General features: G+C 52.8%; 1 protein-coding gene across 1 annotated transcript in view; it reads right to left on the reverse strand.

Moving 5' to 3' along the window:
* GRTP1 (growth hormone regulated TBC protein 1) overlaps positions 1 to 21281 on the reverse strand; it is a 38828-nt gene extending 17547 nt beyond the window's left edge. Inside the window, exons 1-5 of the mRNA XM_003279767.4 lie at positions 21161 to 21281; positions 20903 to 21051; positions 12407 to 12565; positions 7692 to 7816; positions 3575 to 3671 (exon numbers count right to left, since the gene is read on the reverse strand). Coding sequence (XP_003279815.1) covers positions 3575 to 3671; positions 7692 to 7816; positions 12407 to 12565; positions 20903 to 21051; positions 21161 to 21192 — 562 coding nt within the window. The 5' untranslated portion in view covers positions 21193 to 21281. The remainder of the gene's footprint in view (positions 1 to 3574; positions 3672 to 7691; positions 7817 to 12406; positions 12566 to 20902; positions 21052 to 21160) is intronic.
* Between the last annotated feature and the right edge of the window lie 6073 nt (positions 21282 to 27354).

The following is a 27354-nucleotide window of genomic DNA, read 5'->3' on the forward strand; positions in this document are numbered from 1 at the left end:
ACAGGGTCTCACTTGTCCTGCTGCCCAGGCCTAAATGCAGTGGTGTGATCTCGGCTTTCTGCAACCTCTGTCTCCCGGGTTCAGGCAATTCTCCTGCTTCAGCCTCCCAAGTAGCTGAGCCTACAGGCACCCGCCACCACGCCAGGCTAATTTTTGTATTTTTAGTAGGGATGGGGTTTCACCATGTTGGTCGGGCTGGTCTCGAACTCCTGACGTCAAGTGATCCTCCTGCCTCAGCCTCCCAAAGTGTTGGGATTACAGGCGGGAGCCACCGCACCTGGCTACATTTTTTTCTTATCAGTCTTGCCAGAGGTTTGTCTATTTATCAGTTTTCCCAAAGAACCAGATTTTTGTCTCAGTTTATCTTTTCTTTTGTTTCTCTGTTTCTGTCACTAATTTACAGTTTTCATGTGTATGTTTATATTGGTCTATAAAAACTCTGGAAATACATACATCAGACTGATGGTAACAGCTACCTCTGAGTAGGAGATAAATGGGAATGTGCCAGTGAAGGCGGGTCGTCACTTTTATTTAAATTTTTATTTTGGCCGGGCGCGGTGGCTCACGCCTGTGATCCCAGCACTTTGAGAGGCCGAGGCGAGCGGATCACGAGGTCAGGAGATCGAGACCATCCTGGCTAACACAGTGAAACCCCATCTCTACTAAAAATACAAAATATTAGCCGGGCGAGGTGGCAGGCGCCTGTACTCCCAGCTACTCGGGAGGCTGAGGCAGGAGAATGGCGTGAACCCCGGGGGGCGGAGCCTGCAGTGAGCTGAGATTGCGCCACTGCACTCCAGCCTGGGCAACAGTGAGACTCTGTCTCAAAAAAAAAAAATAAAAAATAAAAAAAATAAATAAATAAATTTTTATTTTTAGAGATGGGGGGGTCTCACTTTGTTGCCCATGCTGGTCTCAAACTTCTAGGCTCAAGTGATCCTCTCACCTTGTGGCCTCCCAGATGCTGGGATTATATCTACTCTGCCCGGCCCTGTTTTTTTTTTTTTTTTGAGATGGAGTCTCACTCCGTCTCCCACGCTGGAGTGTAGTGGTGTGATCTAGCTCACTGCAACCTCAGCCTCCCGGGTTCAAGCTGATTCTTGTGCCTCAGCCTCCTGAGTAGCTGGGATGACAGGCACCCGCTACCACACCTGGCTAATTTTTGTATTTTTAGTGGAGATGGGGTTTTGCCATGTTGGCCAGGCTGGTCTTGAACTCCTAACTGCCTGCCTTGGTCTCGCAAAGTGCTAGGATTACAGGCGTGAGCCACGGCTCCTGGCTGTCACTTTTTATTCTATAAAAAGTACTGTATTTTTTGAACTTCTGAAATGAGAATATATCTGTGTATTTCTTGTATAACTTAAAAGCAGCAATTAAGAGCAGGATAACGGTGGTACTGAAATGACCTAGTTTGGGTAACTATCACTTAGAGAAAGACATATCTTTGCCCCTTTTCTCTGCCACTGGGAGAGCTCTGCCAGGATCGGAATAACCCCTTTTCCTCCCATGATCCTAAAACTTTAGTTTTTATACTTTCTTTTCTTTTTGAATCCAGACCTATTTGCACTGCAGTTTCTTTCAACTTAATCTCATGATGAATATCGGAAATGACGTCTTAGGGACTGAAAACGCGTCTGTCCATCACGCCAGCACGGCGGGGCCTGCTCCTGCTCTAGGTTGGTGCTGAGCCCTCTGACCTGAGCTCTCACCTGCTGCTGCTTGAGGTCTGCCCTCCGCAAAGACAGGAACTCGTGTGTGCTCACCGATGTTGCCCACACCCCTGAACGGCACCCAGAACATGACAGGTTTTCAACAATGTGGGCTGCAAAGAATTGCATGGCCCACAGCTGTGAAGATTCGCTGTGATTTGCACTCGGACATAACTGAAGCAGGCTGTGAGCCCGTTTCCACGTCCTGCCAATCCCACATTTGGATGTCTCCTAACTCCATCTGCCTCTAATTTCACCATTCCACCTGGTACAGGTGTTCACCGAACTGAGCTGAGACAGCCGGCATCCTTTCCGCCCTGCGAGGCCCTGCCTGCTGCTGCTGCTGCTGCACTGGGTCCCCGGCCTCCAGCCGGGTCAACAGCTCTTCCCACTCCTGGGAGCTCCGCGGGGCTCCCTTCCTCTGGGGCGGCTCCATCAGGCTGCTCTCTGGCATCCCCATTTCTGCGCCCTTGGGTTGAGGTGGCACCGATTCCTACCTGCCCTTAACGATGCACTTGAGCTTTGCCCCGTCCATGAGGACACACACTATGGTCTGTGAGTCACACAGCCAGGATCTGAACCAGGCTCTGCCACGTACAGCGGTGGTCAGGCCAGCACGCAAATTCTCCCAGCCTTCGGTGTGCTCACCCTGGAAATGGGGTGGGTGACTGTGTCCGTGTGGTGTGGCTGTCATGAGGACGAGCGCAGCTCAGCAGGAAACTGGCACATGCCGTGTGCTCACCAGGCAGGAGCTGGAGCCACACACCCCCAGGCTCCAAACACTGAGGGCTGGCCCGGCTGCCCCTCACGTCTCCGCTGCCCTGCAGGATGAGCACGCAGCCCCCTTGACCCAGCACCACAGCCAGGCTGGGGAAGGGCAGAGTGGTCTCAGCCCCAGGCCCTGCCCGCCCGACTGCTCCTCAACTTCTCTTCCCAAGTGACCTGAGCCTGCAGCTCATCGTCTGCACTGGCCTTCACCATAACCCGTGGATAACTTATTTATAATAAATACATTTTAATTATTAAATAATTAAACATTAATACATAGAAAAGTGGAAAGGTTTGAAAAGAATGGGTTTCACCTTAAAAAGTAAGTAATTACTTAAAAAGTAACTATGGATATATATAGCGCAATTATTATGCTCTTACTAGTATTCACAAACTCAGTAACAAATACATGCATAAAACCAAGATAGCCTCTCAGAGATTCTGTGATCAATACAAACTACACCATGGCCCTCAATGGACACAGAAGTTACCAACTGAGGAAGGGGTGAGCCAAACACACAGCCCCAGCTGCCCGCAAGGGCCAAGAGATGGCAAAAGGCCTCTGCCGGCCCAGGAGCAAGCAGCTGCTACAGTGGCTGGAACCTGGCCACTCACACGGGTTTCTCCTTTTCAACTCAATGTCAAAGCAATTTTTTTACTGCAAAAAGATTTTTGGCCAGGCATGGTGGCTCATGCCTGTAATCCCAGCACTTTGGGAGGCTGAGGCGGGTGGATCACCTGAGGTCAGGAGTTTGGGACCAGCCTGACCAACATGGTGAAATTCCATCTCTACTAAAACTACAAAATAAGCCGGGCGTGGTGGCACACACCTGTAATCCCAGCTGCTTGGGAGGCTGAGGCAGGAGATCACTTGAACTCTGGAGGCAGAGGTTCCAGTCAGCCGAGATCACACCACTGCACTCCAGCCTGGGCATCAGAGCGAGACTCCGTCTCAAAAAAAAAGATTTTTAACCTTTTAACCTCATCTCCCAAACAATTCAACCATGTTTTAATTAAATTTTGATTTCTCAGCGGAATCATTCTGGCAGCACCAGAAACAGGACAGTTCAGGCACACCACAGGAATTTTCAACATACCTGGTACTATTCTTCCAACAAGAGCGTCTAACAGCCAAAAAGATTCTTCTTCATTATTTGTTATAAGAATCAGATATCCTGCTATAAAATTCATTCCCTGAAATTAGAAAAATGAGAAACAGAAATTCACATTGAGTTTTAAGCCCCCATTCGATTCTGCAATCATTTGGCTACGAACTACCCAGTTTCCATTTCTCTTGCTTCTCCCTAAAACCTGCATAATTCCAGAATGATCCTTTAGTAGAACTCTAGAGTCACTAAATACCTACCGTCTAGTAACGTGTTTAGTCAAGCTTACGTGAAGAAAAGTAAAAGCAAAAGGAAACAGTTTAAAGAAATCCTGAATACTAAAATCAAAGACTCTTCCACTAATGGTAGCCTTGTGATAACATAACTTACCATTGCTTTCTAAAGAAATTACTATATATCAACAGCATGAAACTCTCTACCAGAGAGAAAACTATACTGATGACCACATTTTATAAAAACCATAAGGAACATGTTCTGACATGCGGGTGTTGGGAGAATTTCGTGGTGGAGGCCCTTTAGGGAAATCCACGTGCACGTCTGCCAAAGGGCGGGTGCTGCCTCAAACATCACGTATGTGACCCTCTCCATCAAGGGCAGCCCCAGACCCTGGGGTCTTTGCAGCCGTGAGTCAGCGCCATTTCCAGGGGACTGCGTTTTACATGACTGAAATTATCTCCTTTGTCACTCATTTGTAATTTCTAAAGTAAGTATTTCTCTAGTAATAAAGGAAAAGAATCCAGCTTCTGCCAACCCACAAGATCAATTCACGTGATCGCAAGTGTGGAGGGGCAGCTGCAGAGAACGATGCTGGCAGCAACACGGCGGCTTCAGTCTCACAGGGATGTGGCACTGTTTACCCGGAGCCAAAGCACTGGCGGACAGGCACGCAGCCCTACACGTCCCTTGACCTGGACCTCCCCTTAAGAACAGACCCGAAGAGTTTGACTCAAAAAGCAAAAGTAACCAGTGCAGAGATCACGTTCCAGAAGATGACGATGGAAGCTCTGGGAAGAACCGACTGCTTTGAGCTGATGACGGAAATGCTGGGAAGACCTCTGCGGCCAAAGGCAGACCCAGGAGGACTTTTGTGGCCGAGAGCAGACCCGGGAGGACCTGTCTGGCCGAGTGGACCCGGGAGGACCTCTGTGGCTGAGAGCAGACCCGGGAGGACCTGTCTGGCCGAGTGGACCCAGGAGGACCTGTCTGGCCGAGTGGACCCGGGAGGACCTGTGTGGCTGAGCGGACCTGGGAGGACCTGTCTGGCCGAGTGGACCTGGGAGGACCTGTGTGGCTGAGAACGGACCCCTTTGAGTGGACGGTGCTACTGGACCTGGGAGAGGGCGACCATGTGGACAGTGTGGACACATGGAAATGCAGGTGGGTGATCATCGCGGAGAAAAAGCAGAACATGGCCAGGCACAGTGGGGGATCCCAGCACTGTGAGAGGTGGAGGCAGGAGGATCGCCTGAGCTCAGGAGTTCGAGACCAGCCTGGGCAATGTGGCAAGACCCCGATCTCTACAAAACATACAAAAATTACTCGAGCGTGGTGGCACACCTGTGGTCCCAGCTACTCAGGAGGCCAAGGTGGAAGAATCGCTTGAGCACAGGAAGTTGAGACTGCAGTGAGCCAAGATCACACCACTGCACTCCAGCCTGGGTGACAGAGCGAGACCGTGTGCGCTGTGTAACTCTACACGTATGCCACGCATTGAACTGTGTCCTCCGCCCCAAAATTCATCTGTTGAAGTCCTAACCCCTAGTACCTCAGGTTGGGACCTTGTTTGGGAAAAAGACTGCTGCAGATGTCATTACGGATGGGGTCATGGAGGAGTTGGTGGGCCCTATCCAAGCCTGGTGTCCTTGTCTCAGGCGGAGCTTTAGAACACAGGCACGCACAGGAGAACGCACGTGGAGATGGAGGCAGAGACTGGAGTAGTATTGCCACCCGCCAAGGGGCACCCAGGTCTGCCAGGAACCAGAAGAGCCACAGCAAGGCCTGGGACAGTCCATCCGTCACAGCCTCAGAAAGAACCCGCCCCGCAGATGCCGCGACCTCTGATACACAGCTTCCAGAGCTGAGAGAGAATTTGTTTCCACTGTTTACCAGGCTGTGGCGTTTCCTTAGGGGCCCACAGCCAGCTAACAGGTGCACATCTCTGCACACACATGTATGTATGTGCCTGTAGGTTCCAAAAGCCAGCTGTGCTCTGGCATTCTGTTAGTATGTAACATTGTGTTTGTGCTTTGTTTTTTAAGAATAGAGATGGGGTCTTGCTGTATTGCCCAGGCTGGTCTTGAACTCTTGGCCTCAAGCAAACAATCCTCCTGCCTTGACCTCCCAAAGTGCATGATTATAGGCAAGGGCCACCCAGGTGGGTGGTATTTTTTTTTGTTTCTCAGTTTTTTTGAGACAGGGTCTTGCTCTGTTGCCCAGGCTGGAGTGTAGTGGTGCCATCATGGCTCACTGCAGGCTTGACCTCCCAGACCCAAACGACCCTCTCACCTCAGCCCCTCGAGCAGCCGGGACCACAGGCGTGTGCCACCACACCCCACTAATTTTTAAAAATATTTTGTAGAGATGGGGTCTTGCCACCTTGCCCAGGCTGGTGTTTGCGTTTTAATAAAGCTGTTTTTAAAACGCGAAGGAGCAGTAAATAAAATGATGTAGAGGGTTTCTTGCCCATTCTACTTCAACTCCAGAAGGCCAAGTTCTTGCTCCTGGATGTCATAAAAGTGAGGAATGGCAGGAATTCTGTCTGCAAAGGAGGGACTCTCCCAGCTTCAGCCGACACGGCACTGCCTGCCGGCTACAGAGCCGCACACGCATGGCACGTGGAACAGCTGGTGAGGACGGCGCGGTCCCATGGCTCTGCTGCTGGCCTTTCACAGGGCGCTGCTCACGCACACACCCGCCCTTTCTCCTCGGGAGCATTCACTCAGCCAGGTGCCAGGCCCAGGGCTGTCCAGGCAGGGCTCCACCCTCCCGCAAACGTTCACTCAAACTGCACTTTCTGGTTGGTGCACGCCTGGCTCCCGGCTCCTATGGGAGGTCTCTGCGGGCATCACTGGGACTGCTAGGTTCAAACCACCCATCGCGACGATGTCCTTCCCCGTCCTCCTAGAAACGTTTAAGCCAGCCACAACCCCTAGGAGCCTATGAAGCACATGGCCTGAAACGCCAGGAAAGCACTCTCCAATCCCGGTGGCAGCCATGGGCTCCAGGCTCCCAGCCACGGGGACTCACAGGCAGTCACAGGCTGTGCGTGCACCTGGAAACCCTCGTGGCAGCCAGCCCTGCCCAGATGCCTGCCCTGCCCTCGGCAAGCTCAGAGACACTGGAACAGCACCACCGGCGAAAGGCCCAGGCAGGACACACACAGGCTGGGAGACTGCACGGCTCCTGGCTGCCCTGCATTCCGGCCTGTTCGCTCCACCAGTTACTAACAGCAATGCCCTTAATATGCGCCCAGCTAGGTGGCCTCCGGGAGGCGCAAAGACTCTCCCAACTGCAGCTGCTGGTTCACACCACGGAGCCAGCCAGGGGATGACAGTGTAGACAGCAGACACTCTGGGAATGGCCTCAGAGGATGACACACACCTCACAGCACATGCACCCCATAGCACACGCACCCCACAGCACACACACCCCACAACACACGTATCCCATACACACACGCCCCATAGTACACACGCCTTCCAGCACACACACCCCACAGCACACAACCCCACAGCACACGCACCCACACACACACCCCACAGCACACACCCCACAACACACACACCCCACAACACACGCACCCCACAACACACGCACCCCACAACACAGCACACATGCGCCCCACGGCACTCGCCCTCGGTGTCCTGTGCTGATTCTCCTCCTGCCACCTGAGGCCGGAACAAGGTCGTCAGCTGCTGTTCCCTGTCCTCCCTGCTGGGAAATGGCGTCCGAGCCTCAGTGGGGCATCAGGACGTGGAATTCATGAACAGGGTTGACAGAGACGTGAGGCCGTCACTGCCAAGCCTGCAGCTGTGGACGGACCTGTCTTCACAGCCACCTCATGGCGTCAAAGGGTCCCGAGGCTCACCTGGCAGTAACCCACTCCCTGGTTATGGTGCCCATATGCCAGCAGCACATTGTACAGCGTCTTCTGTAAGCAGGGGTCCGTGGTCTTCCGGAACTTCACGTTGTCGGGGAAGGTCCGGTTCAGGTCTGCGGGAAATTCAGAAGGAATCACCCACGGGTTTCTGCTCCGCAAGCCTCCCACCCCTCCAGCTGCCCCGAGGGTGGCCACCTGGGTTCCACCTGAGACTTATGGACTGGTTTTCACCCTGGCCGCACAGCAGACTCAACACAGCCAGAGCGACAGGCTCACTGGGCCAGGAAGGAGGGGTGATCCTGAACTCGGGGCGGAGAGGGGCCCTAACCGTCCTTCCCGCAGAGTCAGGGACGGCAGAGCGACCCCAGAGCTGGTGGCCAGGCCACAGCACTCCCTCCTTGATGCCCATCTCCTCCCGGCCCCCAGCACAGGCCTCCTGCACCTCGGACCTCGCGCGTAGCGGAGGCAACTCTGCCTCGAGGACCCAGGGTGACAGGTGGAGAGAAATGCACACAAAACTTTGGGGTGTTTTCCTAATTTCAAAGATCCAAAACAGAAGGAGAGAGAATAAACTGCGACTCCTCAGAGATAAAGGACATGGCTGAGGGCTGAGAGCTGAATAAACCTCGCGTTGTCAGCTTATGTGTGCAGGAGGCATCCCTGCTGGCCTCTTCCTTCCTTGGCACCAACCCCTCCCACTGTCCCACCCAGGCATCTCTTGGCAGGACGTGCTGGGGGACCCGGATGCCACATGGGTCCCTGAGACTAACCAAGCCTCATGCTGACCCAGTGTCAGGCCTCACTGAAGCTGACCTCCACATTAACTCTGGATGCAAGCCGAGCAGGAAGGGTAACGCCGGCTTGACGACTCCACTGGTTTCTGCTCCCACTGGCCCTACCTCCATTAGAGGTGTTCGCCAGGCACCCCATGCGGTCACCAGCAGACAGCTGCTTTCTGCACAGGTTCCAAGATGGACTCACAGCAGTCCCCGCCAGCCGTGATGCTGAGATGGGTGTACACCCAGCTCTGGAGGAAACCAACTGCCTGTGGTCTCTCCATAACGGCTGTAAAATACTGTGAGTCTGTTTCCGACCTCTGGCCCCAGGCCTTATCTTTGCTTACAAAACACTAGATTTGGGCGAACATCAGTTCAATGCCTCAGAGCACATTATTTCTCATTGTGTGTTTTCTTACCAAAGAGCCTTTTTTTTTTTTCTGGAATTCTGAACATTCCAAAAAATGGAATCAGTCAAGGGGAAGTTAGTATTTTTGCTATTTCAGACTAGAGTGAACAGCTGTGTTCATTTCTATGTAATATTTTTATTGAGTTTTTCCATATATATATGGAAATATATATATACATATATTTGACACAGGGTCTCACTCTGTCACCCAGGCTGGAGTGCAGAGGTGCAATCATGGCTCACTGCATCCTCGACCTCCAGGGCTCAAGCAATCCTCCCACCTCAGCTACCTGAGTAGCTGAGACTACAGGCACACACCACCATGCCTGGGCTAATTTACATATTGTTTTGTAAAGACAGAGTTTTGCCATGGTGGCCACGCTGGTCTTGAACTCCTGAGCTCAACTAATCCGCCTGCCTCAGCCTCCCGAAGTGCTGGGATTACAGGCATGAGCCACGACGCTAAGTTTCTTGATATGTTTTGATAACATCCTGTGGGAAAGGAGATGGCCCCATTTCCACTGTGGAGATGGAAAAGCATGGGGGCTTTCTGTCTGCACTGCGTGGCCTGGCATTGGCTCTGTGGGACTGGACCATCCACTGTGTGGCTCCCGAAAGATAACTGACCAGGTGGCTCCAATTACTAAGCACAGAACTGCCATGGATCCAGCAGCCCCACACTCTAGGTAGGAGCCCACAGCTGAAAGCAGGGACCCAGCAGAACCCACAGCTGAAAGCAGGGACCCAGCACCACACTCCGGGTAGGAACCCACAGCTGAAAGCAGGGAACCAGCACCACACTCCGGGTAGGAACCCACAGCTGAAAGCAGGGAACCAGCACCACACTCCGGGTAGGAACCCACAGCTGAAAGCAGGGACCCAGCAGAACCCACACTCCGGGTAGGAACCCACAGCTGAAAGCAGGGAACCAGCACCACACTCCGGGTAGGAACCCACAGCTGAAAGCAGGGACCCAGCAGAACCCACACTCTGGGTAGGAACCCACAGCTGAAAGCAGGGACCCAACACCACACTCCGGGTAGGAACCCACAGCTGAAAGCAGGGACCCAGCAGAACCCACACTCTGGGTAGGAACCCACAGCTGAAAGCAGGGACCCAGCAGAACCCACACTCTGGGTAGGAACCCACAGCTGAAAGCAGGGACCCAGCAGAACCCACACTCTGGGTAGGAACCCACAGCTGAAAGCAGGGACCCAACACCACACTCCGGGTAGGAACCCACAGCTGAAAGCAGGGACCCAGCAGAACCCACACTCTGGGTAGGAACCCACAGCTGAAAGCAGGGACCCAGCAGAACCCACACTCTGGGTAGGAACCCACAGCTGAAAGCAGGGACCCAGCAGAACCCACACTCTGGGTAGGAACCCACAGCTGAAAGCAGGGACCCAACACCACACTCCGGGTAGGAACCCACAGCTGAAAGCAGGGACCCAGCAGAACCCACACTCTGGGTAGGAACCCACAGCTGAAAGCAGGGACCCAACACCACACTCCGGGTAGGAGCCCACAGCTGAAAGCAGGGACCCAGCAGAATCCACATACCCAGGCTCACGGCCGTGCCACCCATAACAGCCGTGCGGCAGGAGAGCCCAGGGGTCCACTGACAGATGGATAAATGAACAAAATGTGGTCTGCCCATGCGTGGAATATTATTCACCCTTAAAGAAGGAGGAAATTGTCACATGAGATGCAGCACAGAGGATCCCTGAGGACTGAGGCGAGAGAAAGGGCCCCAGCTGCTCAGGACGCAGCCCACTGGACTCCTCTTATGTAACCCTGGAGTTGCCAAAGCACGGAGACGAGTGCACAGCGGGACTGCCAGGGGCTGGGCGAGGACACGGGGTTCAGTGCTTAACAATGGGGAAGCTCCCAAGAGCTTCAGCTTGGGAAAATGAAATGGTAAATTTTATATTAGGCATATTTTACCATAATTTTAAAAAAAATTCAGCCAGGTGGGTGGCTCACTCCTGTAACCCCAGCACTTTCGGAGGTGAAGGAGGGAGAATCCTCAGAGCCCAGGAGTTCAAGACCAAAACCCCATCTCTGCAAAAAAAATAAAAATTTAAAAATGAGCCAGGGGTGGTGGCGCACACCTGTGGTTCCGACCACTTCCAGCTACGCAGGAGGCTGAGGCAGGAGGATCGCTTGAGCCTGGTAGGTCATGGCTGCAGTGAGCTGTCACTGTGACTGCACCACTACACTCCAGTCTGGGTAACAGACTGACACCTGTCTCAAAAAAAAAATTCATCCAAAAAAACCACACAACCGAGCCTTTAAATTCATTTTTCAGACAGCAGTGCTCTGTTTTAATATGCACCCCCACCCCCACCCCCACCGCACCTAAGCTCTCCCCTCTTCCCAACCTGAATCAGCGTTTCTGGCCGCCAGGCTGTGTATCTGTTTGGAGACCTTTGGCGGCAATCACTCTGTGGTCAGGATGCAGCCTCTCCCCTGGCAGCCCCAGCCCCCAGCCTGGGGAGCCCCCTCCCCACTGGCTCAGCCCTGTGGCCAGGAGACCCCCAGGAAGGGCAGCAGAATGCACCATGTCCTCCCCGTCCCAAGTCTTTCTAACCTCTCAGCACTTTAAAGCCACTGGGTTTTTTTAAATTAAGTATATTGTGTTTAAATGTGTATTTCTCAAAAACTGTTAAAATCAGAAGGGCAGATGTACTTTCTAAAAATCTCTTCAATTTAGGTTAACCAATTTTTTTTTTTTTTTGAGATGGAGTTTCACTCTTGTTGCCCAGGCTGGAGTGTAATGGTGCAATCCCAACTCACCGCAACCTCCATCTCCCAGGTTCAAGCGATTCTCCTGCCTCAGCCTCCCGAGTAGCTGGGATTACAGGCGTGCGCCACCACGCCCAGCTAATTTTGTATTTTTAGTAGAGGCGGGGTTTCACCACGTTGGGCAGGCTGGTCTCGGACTCCTGACCTCAGGTGGTCCGCCCTCCTCAGCCTCTCAAAGTGCTGGGATTACAGGTGTGAGCCACCGCGCCCGGCCTTAGGTTAATCAATTTTGTTAGCACTCTGAACTTCTGAGAGCCAGGGACCCTATGGCTATGTGATTACTGAGAAAAATCAGAGGAGCAGGGAGTCCAGCAATTATGAGAACTAGACACAAAAAAGGAAGCCCTGGTGTGCGGCCTCATGAGCGCAGCTGCGTCTGAAGGCCACGCCATCAGTGCCCGGTGTGAAGTGCGCCGGCAACAGAGGCTGCCTCTCACTGTCCTGCGAGTCTTCATGGAGCGTATCTGCTCCTTCGTGACCATTTCCTTATTAGCCAGCGAGGCACGTGAATATTTGCTGAGTGAATTATGATCATTGTTCTCCCCTTGCAAAGCCTTCAGTTTTGATTCTTTCATGGAGGAAGACGTAACTTCAAGTTAAAACCAGCAGGTGCACCGCTCACTCCTGGACGCTGAGACTAGACACTGGGTGGAAACCGGTTCCTTCCGGCCCCCGAGCCCTGCACCAGAGCCCGACCCCCACCGCCTCACCTGTCCTGATGGCGTCCTCCAGCCTGGGGTTTCTCTCTCCCTGGAGAAGCCGGTGGTAGTAGCCGGGATTCTGGTCCATCTGAGCCTGGGCCCCACTCAGCGCCATCCAGACGCGGGCACGGTGCTCCAGCGGGACCCCTTTCCGGACATAGCGCTTCACTGAAGGCCGAGAGGACAGCGTGTGAGCTGGACCAGGAGCCTGTGGGGCCCACGCGTTCCTGCCACACTTTCCACTCTCACCAGTTCTCTTCTTAAATCAAATATTAAAGAGACCCAGAACTTCGTCCATCTCCACCAAAACTGGTACATATACGCCTTTAAAAATTCTGCTCTCCTCTCCCTCTCAACAGAGCACAAATCAGACTGGCTACAGAACCACCCCCACGCCCACTTCACCATTCAATGCAGGTGGTCAGCAAACAGAGCCGCGGTCAGATGGCTGCTCTGCAAAGCTTCCTGGGAGCTGTGCAGAGGGGCAGCAAAGGGGCAAAGCAGTGAGAGGCCCAGCTGAGAACAAGGAGGCCGGCTGGGTTCAGCTGTGAGCACCTCAGGTGGGACGCCACAGCTGGGAGAACACAGTTTTAGTGGCAGACGTCACTGTCCAACTTGTGCAGTTAATCTCTATATAGTGAAAGCTACTCCATTTTGTAGGGATATTTTAATTGACAATAAAAATGTGAAAAAGTAATTAGTAATTTTAATGGCCACAGAAACATATAGGGACAGAAGCCAAAAGCCATGAGCTATCTTCATTAGTCAATACTGAGTAATTTCTTAGGTAGATGGAAAAGATACGTATGGCTAATATCTGAAGTAATTATGTTAAGTCAAAAGCTGCGACACTGTGCTCTTAACCTACAAAACAGTTAATTTTCAAAGCAAATATCTAAAGTTTTGCTGTTTTCCTTTGATACTACACTATACATAGTTTATCTTATTTTTTTCGAGATGGAGTCTTGTTCTGTCGCCCAGGCTGGAGGGCAATGGCACAATCTCAGCTCACTGCAACCTCCGCCTCCCAGGTTCAAGCAATTCTCCTGCCTCAGCCTCCTGAGTAGCTGGGATTACAGGCAGCTGCCACCATGCCTGGCTAATTTTTGTATTCTTAGTAGAGACAGGATTTCACCATGTTGGCCAGGATGGTCTTGAACTCTTGACCTCATGATCCGCCCACCTTGGCCTCCCAAAGTGCTGGGATTACAGGCGTGAGGCACCCTGCCTGGCCCTGCACATATTTGAAAAGAAACCAATATTTTAAAAGAAACCATACTTTACAAAAGAAAAGGCATATGCAATTTGTAAAATTCTATAAGCTGCCATAAAAAGAAAAAAAACTGAGGCACCAGCTGTATTTAGCAGATAAAAACTCATAACTCTATAGGCTACAGTCAAGAAAAGCACTATAGGGTAAAACTTTATGAGCTCAAATTCCAAGGTGACCCATAATGTATGAGCATCTGGACACGAGCAGATGATCCTGTGCTGTGTGATTACTGAGAAAACCCAAGGTGATCCACAATGTATGACATCTGGACACGAGCAGATGACCCTGTGCTGTGTGATTACTGAGAAAATCAGGCTGTGGGAGGACAGGCCCTTGTCTGTCCACTGGGCCTCCCACTCCTGGAAGGGAACCTGGGAGGCAGTAATTGCTCACTAAATACGTGACGAATGATACAAGGACAACGAGAGAAGACCCAGAGAAAGAAAACAGACACTAATGTCATCCACTGAAAGCCAAAGAATCCCTCTTAAGGGCCGGGCGCAGTGGCTTACGCCTGGAATCCAGCACTTTGGGAGGCCGAGGTGGGTGGATCACAAGATCAAGAGATCGAGACCATCCTGGTCAACATGGTGAAACCCCGTCTCTACTAAAAATACAAAAATTAGCCAGGCATGGTGGCTCGCATCTGTAGTCCCAGCACTTTGGGAGGCCGAGGCGGGTGGATCACCAGGTCAAGAGATCGAGACCAGCCTGGCCACCATGGTGAAACCCCATCTCTACTCAAAATACAAAAATTAGCTGGGCGTGATGGCTTGTATCTGTAGTCCCAGCTACTCAGGAGGCTGAGGCAGGAGAATAGCCTGAACCTGGCAGGTAGAGGTTGCAGTGAGCCAAGATCACGCCACTGCACTTCAGCCTGGCAACAGAGTGACACTCTGTCTCAAAAAAAAAAAAAAAAAAAAGAATGCCTCTTAAGAAACCCTCTTTGCTGGTGTAGAAACATATTTGAGGATCACATCTCAGGTAACAACATCTCAGCACACTTGGTTTATGGTTTATTCACACTGATTACGGGAACATGAAAAACATGTTTTGCTTTATTTTTAAAATTTTACCAAAGACACCAATAATTCAGCCTGACCTTTCCTCCAAGTTAGTACGATTCATACTGAGGTTTGCTGTAGGTCTCATGACCCTCCGAGGGCAGCTTGACCAGGAATGCTCTGAATGAGTTCTTAGTCATTCTGTGCTAAACAACAGCAGGAGACGGTGAGTCCCAGCACAGGCAGGGACTGTTCTAACTGAGAGGGACAGAAGCAGAAAGGAGAGGCCATGCAAAAACCAGTGGTACTTCTACAAACTCATAATGAATGACTGGAAATCATATATTTAAAACTGGGGCCTGGCGTGGTGGTTCATGCCTGTAATCCCAGCACTTTGGGAGGCTGACGTGGGTGGATCACCTGAGGTCAGGAGTTCAAGATCAGCCTGACCAACATGGCAAAACCCCGTCTCTACTAAAAAAATACAAAAATTAGCCGGGCGTGGTGGCAGGTGCCTGTAATCCCAGCTACTTGGGAGGCTGAGGCAGGAGAATCGCTTGAACCCGGGAGGTGGAGGTTGCAGTGAGCTGAGATTGCACCACTGCACTCCAGCCTGGGAGACACAGAGAGACTCCATCTCAACAAATAAATACATAAAAATAAAAAAATAAAATTGGCATCATTTACAATAGCAACAAGAAATAAAAGGAGAAATACTTAGGTAAAAATCTAATGAAGTATTTGCAGGATCCAAATGCCGAATGCTGCAAAAGAAATCAAATAAGACTGAAATAAACTAATAGATACAGCATGTTTACGGATTGCAAGGCTCACTCTTAAGACGTCAGTTCTTCCAAAGTTGATCTACAGATTCCTATATACACCTCCTGATCACTGTTCCAGGAAAAAATACTTTGTAGACAATGACAAGCTGATTCTAAACTTTATATGCAAAGTGAAAAGAACCAAAACAATTTTGAAAATGAAGTTGGAGGAGACTATTACCTGATTTTATGCTTTACTATAAAACTACAGTAAGACAGACAACGTGGTACTGGAAGAAAGTTAGACAAATGGAATAATGGGATATAATAAGGAATCCAGAAAGAGACCCACACAAACAGAACCAATTGCTTTTTGATAAAGGTGCAAAGGAAATTTAATGCAGACAGAATAGTCCATCTACAAAAGAATGAGTAAAGTAAAAAAACACCAACAATATGAAGTGCTGGCGAGAATGTGGAGCAATGAGAACACTCGTACATTTGTGGTGGGAATGCAAAATTTACAGCCACATTGGAAAGATGGTTTGTAATTTCTTACTAGTTAGTTAAACATGCACTTATCATATGACCCAGCAATCCCATGCAAAGTGTTTAGTCAAGATAAATGAAGACTAAGTTCACACAAAAACCTGTAGGTGAATGTTTATAATGTTGGCTTTACACACTCCAAATGTCTTCTGCTGATGAATGGATTTTAGAAATTGTAATACATCCATAAATGAAGTATCTCAGCAATAAAAAGGAAGGAACTATTGACACATACGAGGTCCTGGATGGATCTCCAACGCATTAGGTGAAAGAAACCAGACTCAAAGGCTACAATCTGTATGATTCCACTAATGACACCACAGAAATGGCTGAACTACAGGAATGGGGAAGAGCTCAGTGATGTGGGCAGTGGGCTGACCTCAAAGGACAGGATTGTTGAAGGCGACAGAATCTTGACTGTGGTGATGATTGCCTAGCCGCGTGTTTGTCCAAATTCACAGAACCATATACTGTTAAGAGTGAATTTTACTGTAAATTGTTAAAATTATTTGACAGGCCAGGTGCAGTGGCTCATGCCTGTAATCCCAGGAGACCCCATCTCTACAAAAAACTCTTAAAAATTGGCTGCGTATGGTGGTGCACACCTGTAGTCCCAGCTACTCTGGAGGCTGAGGTGGGAGGATTGCTCCTCTAGGCTGCAGTGAGCTATGATCGTCCCACTGTCCTCCTGCCTGGGTGACAGAGCAAGACTGTCTCGATAATAACAATAATATCAAGGTTGTATTTAAGGGAAAGGTCAAAATGGCTAAATGCACCAGCTCTGAAGTCAGACACTCTGCTCTGCTATGACTTGCAGGCTCCAGACCCTGAGCGTGCCTCGGTTTCCTCATCGTGAAGTGAACACAAGGCACCGAACCTGCACCCGAGGCCCCCTAGCAGCTCTGGCAGTTGGAGCAACACCCGGAAGCTTCACAGAACAAAGAATTCTGCGACTTTTTGATAAGTTTGTTATCTGGATTTACACTGTTTCTTTCTAGAAGAAAGAAAATGGTTTACTTGTCCTCACAGACTGACATTTTCCCAAGGGCAGGGCTAACCCACAGAGCATCACTAATGTTTGGAGAAGTATAAAATATCGAGTCAAAACAGTTGGGAAATTTTTAAAAAGAAGCTACATCCAGAGAACTGACGTCCATCTGTCTACCCTGACAAAGTTAGGCAAATCCCCAGTTTTTCAGTGTATCTTTGAAAATATGTTTTCTCGATTTAACTTAGGTGGTGTTAATATTCTAAGCCACCAGGAAGGAGGTCTCCAAGACGCCAACGGCCCTGAAGCTGCCTCCCTGCAGACGTCTCTTCTCGAGATGGAGAATGAAATAGGAATTCAACAGGACTAAGTTTGTTGAATTTAGTCTTTCCAGGGAGGAAGAGGAAGCTGTCTTCCTAAGGGCTCCTGGTGGACATTTGCTATGGAAAAAGGAAAATACAATATTTATTGTACCCACCAAGAGTGTGATCAGGCAGAATACGTAATAACTGTCCCTTAAGACATGTGGAATGCTGAGACTGGTAGATGATTGCGTTCCTGGAGACTTTAACGTGGGGAGCGCAGAAGAAAATCCTCCAAAAACAGAAGAAAGAACTCTATCGCTGTCAGCCTAGAATACCTGGCAGGAAGAAGTTGTATTCCCATTTTTGGAATAACTCGTCCACTCCAGTTTTATGCCTGACCCTCCGCTCTTGGGGCTCTGCCAGTGCTCATGGGCACCCTGACGGTCACACTGGGACCCAGGCCCCAGGCCAGTAGAGACATACGCGATCACTGACTCCATGTGCCTCCCACCGGAGTCACCAGCATCCCTACTCCCTGCAGAACAGGCCCACAGCCCTGTGGCTCCCACCCCTTAGGCTGAGGCTCATATGGGATCAAAGAGATATATTTGCTCACAGACCCATTTATGCCAGTGATGCTTGCTACCATAATTACACAGTCCAACTAACATTACATAAATCAGCCCAGTGTGGTGGCTCATGCCTGTCATCCCAGCACTTTGGGAGGCTGAGGTGGGCGGATCACTGGAGCTCAGGAGTTCGAGACCAGCCTGGCCAACAAGGCAAAACCCATCTCTACTAAAAACACAAAAATTAGCCGGGCATGGTGGCGGGTGCCTGTAATCCCAGTTACTCAGGAGGCTGAGGCAGGGGAATTGCTTGAACCTGGGAGGCAGAGGTTGCAGTGAGCCGAGATTGCGCCGCTACCCTCCAGCCAGGCTGACAGAGCTAGACTTTGTCTCAAAAAAAAAAAAGAAAAATTAAAACAAAAAGAAGAAAGTTGCTACTTCAATAAAAACAAAGTGAAATTTTTAGAAAGAGTTGATAGAGACCGGTGCTAAAAAAAAAAAAAAAAAAAAAAGTAAAAACAAAACTGTTGAATTAGGTGTAAAATAATTGCGAAGGATTGGGGAAAAGAATAAAAATCTGGAGGATTTTGCATCTGGATTGTTTTTTTCCTTTTCCCTGCTCTTTCCAGAACCCCCTCCCAAGTCCGTATTGGAAGGTGGGTGCAATGCGCTGAGGGGTTCCCTAAAAAGGAAAATACGGAACCCAAGTTAGCAGCCCCTAGTCAAAGAAAAGGAGAGCGACAGGACAGACCCAAACGACAAAGGCAAAGACAGGAGAATGATTGTGCAGTTGTTTTCTGTAAAAACAAAAAGTTTATGCACAACCATACATCTTTCAGATTCTCTGCTGTAACCAACCTCCAGGTCACACCCACAGGACTTCCCATGGACTTCCCCTGCTCTTAAAGCAAACTGCAGAACCAAGCGTGGACTTCTGCTCCTGGGGGGACGGAAGGACAGTCCCCTGCGGTCATCTCTATAGGAGATGGGGGCCATGGGTGGGAGAGAAACTCCGTGTGGCACTTTGTAGCCCTCAGTATGATTGAAGTGTTTACCATGTACATAAATTATGCTTTTTAAGTTCACATGTCTTATATACTTTTATGTTACTTTTTAAAATTAAAAGAGTTAATTTTTAAGAATAAATCAGGCGCAGTGGCTCATGCCTGTAATCCCAGCATTTTGGGAGGCCGAGGTGGGCAGATCCCTTGAGGTCAGGAGTTTGAGACCAGCCTGGCCAATATGGTGAAATCGGTCTCTACTAAAAATAGAAAAATTAGCCTGGTGTGGTGGTAGGTGCCTGTAATCCCAGCTACTTGGGAGGCTGAAGCAGGAAAATCGCTTGAACCCAGGAGGCAGAGGTTGCAATAAGCTGAAATCATGCCACTGCACTCTAGCCTGGGCGACAGAGTGAGAGACTCTGTCTCAAAATAAAAAAAATAAAAAAATAAAAAATAAATAAAAATAAATTAGCCAGGTGTAGTGGTGCGCACCTGTAATCCCAGCTACTCAGGAGGCTGAGGCAGGAGAATCACTTGAACCCAGGAGGTGCAGGTTGCAGTGAGCCGAGATCGCACCACTGCACTCCAGCCTGGGCGACAGAGTGAGACTCTGTCTTAAAAATAAATAAATCAAAAAGAATAAATCAAAAGGAAAAATAAAGACACACATTCCACTGGAAACATGTGAACATGCAGAGGCCACAGGGATGGGACATGATGCATTCGTGGGAAGCATATAGGATATTAGCTTCCATCTCTATAAAAAATTTAAAAATTAGCCAGGAGTAGTGGCCGCGCCAGTGGTCCCAGCTATGCCGGAGGCTGAGAGGGGAGGATGGCTGGAGCCCAGGAGGTCAAGGCTACAGTGAGTGGTGACTGTGCCACTGCACTCAGAGGGATATCCTGTCTCAAATAAATAAATAAAAGCAAAAGTTGATCTTGTCACCTCCTGCCTGGAAAGCCTTTAACAGTTGCTTCTCTGTGCCTGGCCGTGGTCACTACACACCTCCGACCCTCCGCCCAGGTGCAGGGCCCCTGGCTTCATCTCTGTCCTTCCCCACCAGGTCTCTACTGCTTGGTCCCTTGAAGCTCAGCTGCCATTCACATCCCCCTTCTCAGGAAGCCCCCAAGACTCCCCTTTGACCCCACTTCTCTGAGTTCCTAGCGCCAGGGCACACTTCCACCAAGCCCTCACCCCAGGCAGACACTTCACTCATTCACTGAACACACAGGGAAGTCACCTGGCACTGCCCCAGGTTCTGAGGACTGAGCAGTGAATGAAAAATCCGTTGCAGGGAGGAAGGGTTTTTGACTCCTGCAGGGGCTGTGCTGGGAAAGGCAGAAATGAGGGGGTGCCCTCCACACAGGGAAGCCTGGGGAGCCCCGGAGGAGGGGGCCCTGCAGCCAACCCCGAGGCGGGCGGGCGGCCAGGCCGGTGCTCACCGCAGCAGGAGGAGGCCTGGGGTCGCGGAGGAGCGGCAGGTCGAGCAGGACCCTGTGGGTCCCGTCACAAGGACGGAGTCTCGCTCTGTCGCCCAGGCTGGAGTGCAATGGCGCAATCTCGGCTCACTGCAACCTCCGCCTACCAGGTTCAAGTGATTCTCCTGCCTCAGCCTCCAGAGTAGCTGGGATTACAGGTGCCCGCCACCACGCCCGGCTAATTTTGTATTTTTAGTAGAGACGGGGTTTCACCATGTTGGTCAGGCTGGTCTCAAACTCCTGACCTCAGCTGATCCGCCTACCTCGGCCTCCCAAACTGCTGGGATTACAAGGCGTGAGCTACTGCGCCCGGCATGTATCGAGTTTTGATCCATCCCGATCTGGCTCCCTGCTGGGAGGGACGGGTCTCCTTCGCGTCCGACCAGCCCGCCCATCTCAAAAGCGGGAAAACCGGTCCCTGCGGCTGCCCTAGCTCGGAGCCCGCAGCCTCGTCCCGACCTGCCCGGAAAGGTTCCTCCCCCTCCCTCCGCTCCCGGAGCCCGGACTTTGCCCGGCCCGTCCCAGTCCGACCCACCTGCGCCCTCGGGACCCACCTGCGCCCCCGGGACCCACCTGTCCGGCTCCTGGGGATGCCCCCGCCCTGCAGCAGCCGGGACCACTTGATCGCCCTGCGGGTGAGCGTGACCAGGTAGCTGGAGAAAAACTTCTCGTAGGCGGCGTCGTCGAAGTCCTCAGGCCGCTCGAATCCGTACGGGTCGATCCTGCAACACCGAGAGAAGGAGGCCGGCGTCCCCGAAGTTTCCTCTGGGGGGTCGGGGGCCCGCACGGGGACCGCAGCCGCCGGGGACGCCCGCACCCCGCGCCACCCACCTAGGGACCCGCGAGCCCTCGGCGGGCTCCATGCGGGGAGGGAGGCGCGCACCGAGCGAGGCCAGCGGGTCCCAAGTTCGCCTCCCGGCTCCAGGGCGCTCAAGTCCTTCCGGCGGGACCGCGGGCGTGGGGGGGCGGGGCTGGGGGCGGGGAGGGGCGGGGGCGGGGGAGGGACAGGGAGGGGGGTGGGGAGGACTTGGGGACAGAGGAGGGGCAGGAGCCGGTGAGGGGCAGGGGAGGACCGGGGGAGGGGCGGGGCTGGGGGCGGGGAGGACTCGGGGAGACAGGAGTGGCGGGGGAGGGGGGAGAGCGGAGGGGGGAGAGCGGAGGGGGGAGAGCGGAGGGTGGGGGCGGGGCAGGGCCTGCTCCTGGGGCTTCGGAGGCCGCGGCGTCCCGCGGGCAGAATCGGGGGCGCCTCCCGCAGACCCCCCGCGGCCTGGACCCGGGTGAGAGGAGCTTCTTCTGCGATTCCTTCAAACCTCAGTGCCTGGCCGACCCGACTCTGACACCTGACTCCTATTTGTATTTTATTTTTTATTTTCTCCGCTGCATTTCAAGGCCGAGACCAACACACAAATGAGAAGCCCCCAGGGGCGCCCGCCCGTTCCTGCCCCCCCAAACCAGGGACCGGGGTCCCCCCACCGGCGAGCCAGGCCTGGGAGAATCCAGGGCAGCTCTGGTTCTGAGCGGCTTCTTCTCGGTCCGCATCCCATGACATCGTGCTGAGGTTTCAGCTGCTTTTCGTGTCCGGGAGGCCCCGGAAATTTGCCAGAACTGCGGATTTTGAATTTTGCTCTGGCGACGTGGCAAAGGAGAGACCCCAGACGTGAGGTGCTGGGGCGACCTCGCCCTGGGTCCCCCAGGGGTCTGGAGCGGGGGCTCCTCCGACAGCCCTCTCCCCGCCTGTGATTTAGGCCCAGGGCGTCCTGGACAGGCCCCAGGCGGAGGCCGTTGCCGGACTCCAGACACACTTTCCTGTGAGAAGCAGCCCGGCCTCGTCTGGGTGAGGCGAGGATCACAGGCTCAGCGTCCCCTGCGCGTCCGTCAGGGCCTTTGGGAACCAACTTGGGACCTTCCCATGGGTGTTTCCGGAATGTTCCATGCGAGTGCCACCCAGAAGCCTGGACAGCAGCGTGTGGAACGGACCGGTCCCTAAGTGCGCACTGCCGCCTCCGCCTTTCGCCCTTCTCCAGCCCTTGCAAGACTGGGGGGGTTCAGTGCTCAGCGGACCGGAGCCCCCGACACGGTTCCTCCCGTTCCTAGTCTGCTGGTTCTGGGAACTCCCCAAGCTTTCAGCCCAGCTCCTCAGCACTGGCCTTTGGTAACAGGCGGCGTCCCTCGTTTGAAAGGTCGCACAGCCCCTACTCCACGGTCTGACCTCCTTGGGACGTTTAGACCCAAACAGGAGACAGGGCCATAGCCTCCTGCCCCTCGGCCTACGGGTGCCCCACAATCCAGGACTGACAGGTGGGCGTCCGTCCCCAGGGTCTTCGAACCCCGTCTGGGCTCCTCTCTGCCTAAGTCAGTGACGCCCTGAACCCCTCTCGGGCTCTAACTGATGCCCGAATTTCCTATATCGCCTCTCTCGCGCTTTCTGGAGCAAGAGACACAGTCCTGCGCCCCAATTCCCAGCACCCGGGGTCCTGCGCCCAAATCGCCCCACACCGCCCAGCTTCTGTTCCAACCCCAGGCCTGGAAGACTCACGGCTCCCCTTTTCCCTAATTCCTGCCTTCTGGCCATGGAGATGGGGTTCTAACCTCCCTTCCCCACCACTGCCGTGGAAAGCAGCGTGGCAGGCAGCCCAGACCAGGGGTGCCGGCCCGAGCCTGAGTGTGATGGCAGGACTGCCACCAAGTGTATTTTTGGGCCAGATGTAGGGAGACTGTGGGAGCAGGTCAGATAAGAGCGGTGCCCTCCAGGAAGAGTGGAGAGGAGAGATACAGAGATGCCGGAGCCCCAGGCTCTGTGCAGGGTGGGCAGCCAGACCGAGGCAGCTAGAACGGTCTCCGACTCCAGCCCAGGCCTGGCCAAGCCCCAACCTGGGACCTGACTGGGAGACAGCAGCTCCCACCTGGGACAGCTCCCACCTGGGACCGTGTCCCTCAGGTGCCTCCATTCACCGCCCCCCCACCCCAGTGCCAGGCACCCAACAGGCACCCGAGCATCCTCACACAAACTCCCTTTCTGCGAAGCCACCAGCACGGTCGGCCATGATGCAAAAGCCGGGTGCACACCCACCCCAGGAGTGACTGTGCTGGCCACAGCTGTTCCAGACAACCCTTTCTCGGGAAGGCTTTGCAGTGCTGGAGCTCTGGGTCAGCTCGCCCTGCAGTTCAGGGACTCAGAATTAACCCTCCCCTGGGGGACCCAGCTCCTTTGCAGGAGGCTCGCTTCAGTCTGAGGGGCCTCAGGGGCCATGCCAGGGGGCCTCTGTGGGGTCACCACCCATGATGCCCCTCCTTCCTTCAGGAATTCAGCCGTCTTGTTGCTTTTTTTTTTTTTTTTTTTTTGAGACAGAGTTTCACTCTTGTTGCCCAGGCTGGAGTGCAATGGCTCAATCTCGGCTCACTGCAACCTGCGCAGTGGAGTTCAAGCGATTCTCCTGGGTTCAAGCGATTCTCCTGCCTCAGCCTCCCAAGTAGCTGGGATTACAGGCATGCGCCACTATGCCTGGCTAATTTTGTATTTTTAGTAGAGACGGGGATTTCTCCATGTTGGCCAGGCTGGTCTCGAACTCCCGACCTCAGGTGATCCGCCCACCTTGGCGTCCCAAAGTGCTGGGATTACAGGCGCGAGCCACTGTGCCTGGCCCTTGTTGCTTTTTTGTAGAAGCAGCTGCCCTTTGGAAGTTAGAAGGGCTTCAGGAGTACTTCAGTTCTGGGGTGCCCATCAAGACGGAAGGAAAGTCTAGCATCATCAAGGCTGGGAGGGCCTAAGAAAATGGGATGTTAGTACAGAGGACAAAGATAACAGCAGCCGAACCCACCGAGCAGTGATGAACCACGATGCGGGCATCTTCGTGGAGCCACGGCATGTGCCAAACCCCACGGAGCTCCAGGCTGTCCTGGAGGCTGAAGCCAGTCAATCGACCGCATGCTGCCTGGTTACAAGAGACGGGCAACTGGGAGTGGGGAGGGTCACCCAAATCTCACTGCAGGAAATTCCAGTGCAGTGCGACTCTAGCCCTGAGGGGAGACCTGCGGGTCCTGGTGCTGCAGAGCTGTCTGGGGACTGGGACGCTGCATTTCCAACCTGTTAGCAGGAGGCCCTGCTCTGGCCCATGGACCGCATTGAGCAGCCAGGCTGTGGAACCCGTGGCCTGATTTTCAGCAGAGGGCTGGAGACAGAAATCAGGGGGGCAATGTTATAGGTGGAAACGGTGTGTTAGTATTTCAGGGAGAGTCAAGCCCTAATCTGAGGTGTGTGTGTATATATGCATACATAATAATATATAACAGTAATGATTATTTTTAAGGAAAATTGACAGTGATAAGCTTTACCTGAGCCCTATGACCCTGGGAGGTTTGGAAGTCCCCCCTTTATGTTCTGGAAACAGCTCAGAACCCCGTCCCCAGGTGACAAAGATGAGATTCATGATGACCCTTATTTACCTGTGACAAGGCCGGACACACCCTCCAAAGTCCTGTCTTTTGCCTCATAAATATGTAACTGAACTGTTCTCATTGGAACCAAATGCACTGGTGACCAGTCCTGGTTAAGTCTCTTCCAGGGCCTTGACTGTGTGCCCAGCCTCAACCTGGGCAGGGGTTCAGATGCAGCTTTCTCGCATCGCCCCTCCCCACACCGGGCTGCTCCACCGCACGCGAGAAAACCGCGTTTTGCCCACATCTTGAGACCTCACAGGTCTGACACGCTTGCAATCATCCTTTCAGAAATACAGTTATTTTTTTTTTTTTTTTTTTTTTTTGACATCTCGCTCTGTCCCACGAGTGCAGTGCACGATCCCCCCCCCCCCCCCCCCCCCCCCCCCCCCCACACCCCCCCCCCCCTATTAAGAACATCACCGTTCCTCCCCCCCCCCCCCCCCCACGCTATTACACGACACCGCCCCCCAAGTGTAGATTTTTTAAAATGCTCTCGATTTATTTATTTATTGCTCCCGGCAACCACTCTTCTACTTTCTGCTTCTATGCATTGGAGATTTGCTTTTTTTTTTTTTTTTTTTCTGGTGAGGGGGTTTGCGACAGGGTCTCGTTCTGTCACCCAGGCTGGAGTGCAGTGGTGTGATCTTGGCTCACTGCAGCCTGGAACTTCCGGGCTCAAGTGATCCTTCTACCTCAGCCTCCTGAGTAGCTAGGACCACAGGTATGTGCCACCACACCTGGCTAATTTTTTAGTTTTTGTAGAGATGGGGGTCTTGCTATGTTGCCTAGGTGGTGTCAAATTCCTGGGCTCAAGCAATCCTCCCGCCCCAGCCTCCCGAAGCACTGGGGTTACCACTGTGCCTGGTCCTGATCTGTTTTTTATTTGACAAAAGTGGAGTACTTATGGGTAAAATGATATGAAGTCTGGAGTTGGCTTTAAAAATACTCCAGCACGCCGGGCACAGTGGCTCACGCCTGTAATCCCAGCACTTTGGGAAGCCGAGGTGGATGGATCACTTGAGGTCAGGAGTTTGAGACCAGCCTGGCCAACATGGTGAAACCCCTTCTCTACTGTAAACACAAAAATTAGCCGGGCGTGGTGGTGGGTGCCTGTAATCCCAGCTACTCGAGAGGCTGAGGCAGGAGGATCGTTCGGAGGTGGAGGTTGCAGTGAATCCAGCTCACACCACTGCACTCCAGCCTGAGCAACAGTGAGACTCTGTCTCAAAAAAAAAAAAAAAAAAAAAAACCTCCAGCAAAGAAAAAAAAAAAGGAGAGGGTAGATTAAAAACAAAAAAAGCAACGTGATGAACTCTTTGAAGATGACTGACTGAGGAGATTTTTGTGTCTGTTTGATAATTTGCTTTAAACGGTGAGGAGAGATGCCCCCTTCTTCCGGGGCCTGCCCTGCTGCCTTGATCACGGCAGCGTCAACAAGCCCAGGCCATGGTGAGTCCTAGCTTCTGGGCCAGACGCCGCCACCCTCTGGAGCTGGGGCTGCAGGACTTCGTGTGCATAGCATCACCTGACTCCCCCTTAACCCACAGACCTCCTGCCTGAAAGCAAACAGGGGCGCATGCGGGGAGGGGGAGATGATCGGGTGGGGAGACAAGCGCCCGATCTGCAGATCCAGCGGCGCAGGCAGGGTCTGGGCCGTCCCTTTGCGCCTCCGGCCTTCTCTTTGCCCTGTGCTGGAGGCCTGAGCCAGAGCGTGCGGACCTGATCTTGCTGGGACAAGGGTGATGAGCGGCTGTCCAGGAGAAGCAGGCTGTGGCCACGCCGTGTGGGGAAGGCCCAGACACCGAGTGGGCCCGGGCCGAGTCGGCCCCGAGCTCAGCCGCACGGACTATCTCAGTCGCTAGACGCCCCTCTGTCCGTGGGAGTGACGGAGGACACGTGACTCCTGGCTGTCCCCACTAGCCGTGCTCAGCAATCCTGGTGGTTTTTTATTTTTTTATTTTTTTTGAGACGAAGTCTCACTCTGTCGCCCAGGCTGGAGTGCAGTGGCACAATCTCGGCTCACTGCAAGCTCCGCCTCCCGGGTTCATGCCATTCTCCTGCCTCAGCCTCCCAAGTAGCTGAGACTACAGGCGCCCGCCACCACACCCGGCTAATTTTTTGTATTTTTAGTAGAGATGAGGTTTCACCGTGTTAGCCAGGATGGTCTTGATCTCCTGACCTCATGATCCACCTGCCTCAGCCTCCCAAAGTGCTGGGATTACATGCGTGAGCCACCGCGCCCGGCCTATAACCCTGGTGGTATTATGGCCGTCAAAGGGCAGCAGGCTTGACCCAGCCCCTATTCAGGACCCTCCCAAGCTCAGGGACCACTGCTATCAGCCTCTGGGAGGTTGCCAGTGTAGGAGGCCCACCTTAAGGACGGTCACCTCAGGGCCTCTCTTGTGGGGGTTCTGTCCGAGGAGGCCTCTGAAGAAGGAAAGCAGGTTGAGGGGGATGGGCAGGGGTCTGATGGGGACTCATGGGGTGTGCTGGGGACTGATGGAGTCTGATGGGGACTGACGGGACTAATGGGGTGTGATGGGGTCTGGTGGTGACTGATGGGGACTGATGGGGTCTGATGGGGATGA

The sequence above is a fragment of the Nomascus leucogenys genome, chromosome 5, assembly GCF_006542625.1.
Source record: "Nomascus leucogenys isolate Asia chromosome 5, Asia_NLE_v1, whole genome shotgun sequence".
NCBI classification, from domain to species: Eukaryota; Metazoa; Chordata; class Mammalia; order Primates; family Hylobatidae; genus Nomascus; species Nomascus leucogenys.